Raw genomic sequence first — 4,357 nt, forward strand, 5'->3', positions numbered from 1 at the left:
GGATCATCTGTCACAGGGGTGATCAATACGAGCGAGGCTGTGCGTAATTACGCATCAATGACTACGGCACTAACGAAGCAATCCGACGCTAATCAGCGTGGTGAATTGTGCAAATATGCCACCACCTCTGTCTGGGTCGATCAGAAAATTGTCAAGATATGCCTCCTGATGGCTGGACGTTAAGATACTTGAGACTTTTTCCTTTGTACAGCGATGGTAATGCGCAATTGACTGCTTAAAATCGCCTCTCTATACCTCTCTTTTTCTTCCTCCCTCTCTCTCTCATACATACACACACACACACACACACACACACACACACACACACACACACATGCAAACATCTCTCCTACCAACAGGCAGCCCACCGCAGCGCACACAGAATGAGACACGCCTTTTTCTCGGCTCCGTTGTGGGGTCGGTGGGCAGCGGGCTGCCGGTGATTGACCAGCTTCTCTCCCTGATCTGTCAGCCGGCTGGCTTGGCGCCTCCCCTCTCCTCTATAAATGTAGGAAATCTATTCATTCCTTTCACATCGAGCCTGCTGAAGTAAGGAGAACTGTGAGGCTCTACGGGATATGTTGACAGACTAGAATTCCGCCTTTGAGTTGATCTTATTCTCTCGCTAATTTGCGGCTGTATTAGAGTAGCTTTTGCTGTGTTTACAGCGCCGTGGTGTAATCTCAAATACCTCCTGCTACCAGTAGTGTAATTATTTCGGTTTTTGTGTTGTTGTTGTTGTTGCTTCTCTCTGAGCCGTTGGTTATCTAAGATGAAGGCTGTTACTCCAGTCCGCCCCCAGGACTCCTCCTCCAGCAGCAGCGAGCTCTCCCTGCACTATCTGTCGAAGCAGAGCCTCAACATCGCCCGGTGCAGGATGGAAGAGGAGGACCTGTACTGCCTGCAGTACGACATGAACGACTGCTACAGCCGGCTGAAGCGCCTGGTGCCCACCATTCCACAGGATAAGAAAGTCAGCAAAGTGGAGATCCTCCAGCATGTCATAGACTACATCCTGGACTTGCAGCTGGCCCTGGAGACGCACCCTTCTCTCCATAAACAACAGCCACAACAGACCGGGACCTGCCCTCCTCCAGCCTCCAACCCCAGCCGGACACCGCTGACGGTGCTCAACATTGACCACCATCAGGTAAGCTTTAATGAGCGGAGACGGCTCTCCATTCCTCTTTTCCACCGGGACATACCGGGGACCCCGATTTACTGTACCTCCCCGTGCCAGACTGCCCTCCGCCAGTCAGACTCAGACAAAGCGCGTCATGCCCGTTATCTGTCATTGTCCTTTCAATGTTAGGAAAAGAAGACAGCAAAAAATGAAAATGCTGTACACCGCATATCACAGCCGGAAACATCAGGCGCAAAAGCGCTTTTGGTGTGGGTTAGATTGCGCACTTGATTGCGGGCTTTATGATTTGCATGATAATGACAGTGTGTGTCAGAGGCCCACCTTATCCTAGGATTGGTGAAGTACCTCAGCCTGCAGCCCACTCCACTGCGCACAATAAGGGCAATTTGTTATTCAATAGGCTATAGGAGAATTTATTATGGGAGATATAGCCAGCTAATTTTCTGCTGCTCTGCTGTATATCATTTATTTTGCAGGGCTTTAGGCCTTGCTTTTATTTAGTCTTATTCATGGAAGCCAAATCGTTTTACATGTTCCTTTTTCTTCTTTTTTTGTAGAGGACGTCAATAGTCAAAAAGCCGGAGGACTCTATTTTATGCCGCTGAGATGTAAGCACTGCATCGGTAAGTTGACTTAAAATATCACGAGTCAATATTTAAAATGTTTTTGGATTTTTTGTTTACTCTTAGAAGTTTGATTGATGCTTTTTTTTCTACCACAGAGACACATGTGGCCAGTATAAAACACCATAAGTGGGGGTCATTGAGGCATCCCCATTTGCTTGATTATTGTAGCCTATATGTGGTGTGAATTGTCAATCTCTAGAGTGCTCAGGGGAGGCCAGTAGATGTCAGGGAAAATAATGATTGAGGAACATTAAATTGGCACCAACCTCAGAGGCAGCTGTGCTTTGCGCAATAACTGTCACTGGTGAAGCAATCTGGCAAGAAGAGAGGGTTAAAACCTCAGCTTGCCCTCTCTTTCATTCTTACACACACACTCCTTCCTCCCTCTCACACTCTCGCTCATTCACTCTCGGTCTGACCCTCACAATTCCAGTCAAGCTGCTGTTCTGGCTTTAAAGTTAGATTTACAGCAACACACGTGGAGAGGCTAAGAGCAGGAACCTGGTGTGTGTTACAGTAAGACTCTCTGCAGTCTTGCTGAGATCCTCGGCTGCCTCTCGGCAGCCTTGCCCAACAGCCTGAGGAGCTGTGTGGTTGTTGTTTGACCTGGTTTGTTTTGGGTTGTTGATCAAGCATGGCCTCTGTTTTGTCGGTGGCGCCAGTCAGTCTGGAGCTCTGTAGCTCACCCCCCCGCTGCTATTCATCCCCTCCACAGGTGTGCAGGCTGCACAGAGCCACTCCAAAGCCAGCAAAGCTTCGCCAGGGACTCACACCCAACTGGAGGCACAATCACAAGGGGATTTCAAAACCGCTGGGAGGAATTCAACCCAAATAAAATCACAATTCATATCAGCTTTTCTTTTTTTTTTTTTTTTTTGGTTCCATTGAACAAGGAATCAGTGTGTAGACATATCCCTCTCCTTCCTCCTGTTTAAGTTGCTCTGACTTCACCTCTTGTCATTTGACATTTTTCTAAAAGAGTGAAAATATGGAATCTCCTCGCTGACACATTTTTGTTGGAAAGCTGTCTGTCAGCAGCTATGAAACCTGTTTGTGAATTGTGCTTAAAGAATAACTAAAAATGACTCCAGTTTAAAGCTTTACTAAACTGCGAAAATCATTGTACATGTTTTGGACATCTATTGTTTAAAATAGATGATTTGTGTTGAACAGGGATGTCATCCCTGGAATCTTAAAATGTTTGATATTGTAAAAAAGAACAATTCTGATTCGAGACAATTAAGATTGTACATATAGAGACACAAATGTTCTATAAAAGTATGTGAAAAGAAGACTTATATGCTTAAAATAGACTATTGTAATTATAAGATATTTTTATTAAAACCTTTTTTTGTTGGTTTGTAAATATTGTGTTTCCACTTTTAAGTCTTTAGTAAGTCTACGTGGTTATGCTCTGCCAATAATGTCCTCACATGATGATATTGGTTAACTCTTTGCAGTGTTTTTGGAATAGTTTAATATGTAGCATGTCAGGCTCATTGCAGAGATGTTGAATGTGCACTGAAGCAGCCCTCCCTCTGTAGATATGTGGTGGAGTTCAACACGAGTTCTTTTCTTATTTGCCCTGCTTAGCTTTCTCTTGAATTGTTTTGTACTCATTAACTATGACAACTCTGACCCGCTCGGAGCGAAGGGTTGGTCTGCTGTTTGATCTGTTAAAAAAAAGGCCTGATTTGATTCTGTTACGTTGCACTCTTGTTGAAAATTGAATCGGAGAGTTACAGCACTTCTGACAGTGTTTATAATGTAAAACCTTAAGAAAAAAAAAATCACTGCAAATAATGTCTCTATTACATTTGTGCAGTCAGAGCTTCTCCTTGAGAAGTGAATGATTGACACCATGAAATCACTCAACTCTGGTTATGAATTGATGAAATATACGAACATTAACAGACTCCTTTTGAACAACAACCAATTATATTCAGACAGGGGATGTCTTTAGATAAATATGAAATGATTTCCCTGTTTGGAGAGTCAGCAGCCATTGTTAATGTAAAGAGGGAAAAAAGCCTTTATTTTTCATGACATTGAACACCGAATTTACCTCACCACCCTCCTGCCAGTGTGAGAGGGCACTTGTACATTTCTGTCAGCTGCACTGTTGGACTTGACCTTCACTGGCTTGTGAGGAGTTGTCAAAACAATTAAAGTTTCCAGGAAGAATTGTGTCGTCTCAAGTTTTGTCTCAAGGGGCATCTTTACTGTTCATTATTTTCAGTGGCAACGCTGCAGCATGAAATAATGTGGAAAAAGAGGGAGGTGCAGGGTAAAATAAACCAAACAGAACGCAGTGTGTGAGTCTCACGGAAAATAAAGGGTGGATAAAGATATTAAAATGTTGCAGATGTCATCTAAATCCGTAAACCTGTTTTGCAGGATTTAGGGATAAAGCTTTTTGTTTTGTGGGCTTTTTATTAATTCCATCACAAACATGGCCACAGCCTCAGCAGGATTGCAGTTTCGCAAGTGACAGCCAAGAAGTCCGATTCATATTAAACTATGAACCAAGTGTCGTTCGTCTGAAAGCCTAGAAGCAATATAATGCAAGCTGCAAATGATGTCTCTG

General features: G+C 43.8%; 1 protein-coding gene across 1 annotated transcript; it reads left to right on the forward strand.

The window, feature by feature from the left end:
• Positions 1-351: 351 nt before the first annotated feature.
• On the forward strand, positions 352-3,954 carry id4 (inhibitor of DNA binding 4). The gene is made up of 3 exons (XM_076737350.1): positions 352-1,150; positions 1,702-1,767; positions 2,486-3,954. Exons 1-2 carry the CDS (start codon positions 773-775, stop codon positions 1,747-1,749), a joined length of 426 nt encoding a protein of 141 aa, XP_076593465.1. The 5' UTR covers positions 352-772; the 3' UTR covers positions 1,750-1,767; positions 2,486-3,954.
• The last annotated feature ends 403 nt before the right edge of the window (positions 3,955-4,357 follow it).

The sequence above is a fragment of the Chaetodon auriga genome, chromosome 8 (genome assembly GCF_051107435.1).
Source record: "Chaetodon auriga isolate fChaAug3 chromosome 8, fChaAug3.hap1, whole genome shotgun sequence".
Lineage (NCBI taxonomy): Eukaryota > Metazoa > Chordata > Actinopteri > Chaetodontiformes > Chaetodontidae > Chaetodon > Chaetodon auriga.

Excerpts from the sequence above, each read along its gene's own strand:
- id4 (XM_076737350.1), top strand. The coding sequence starts at position 773 with ATGAAGGCTGTTACTCCAGTCCGCCCCCAGGACTCCTCCTCCAGCAGC. Across the intron at positions 1,151-1,701 it reads TCAACATTGACCACCATCAG|AGGACGTCAATAGTCAAAAA; the intron begins GTAAGCTTTAAT and ends CTTTTTTTGTAG.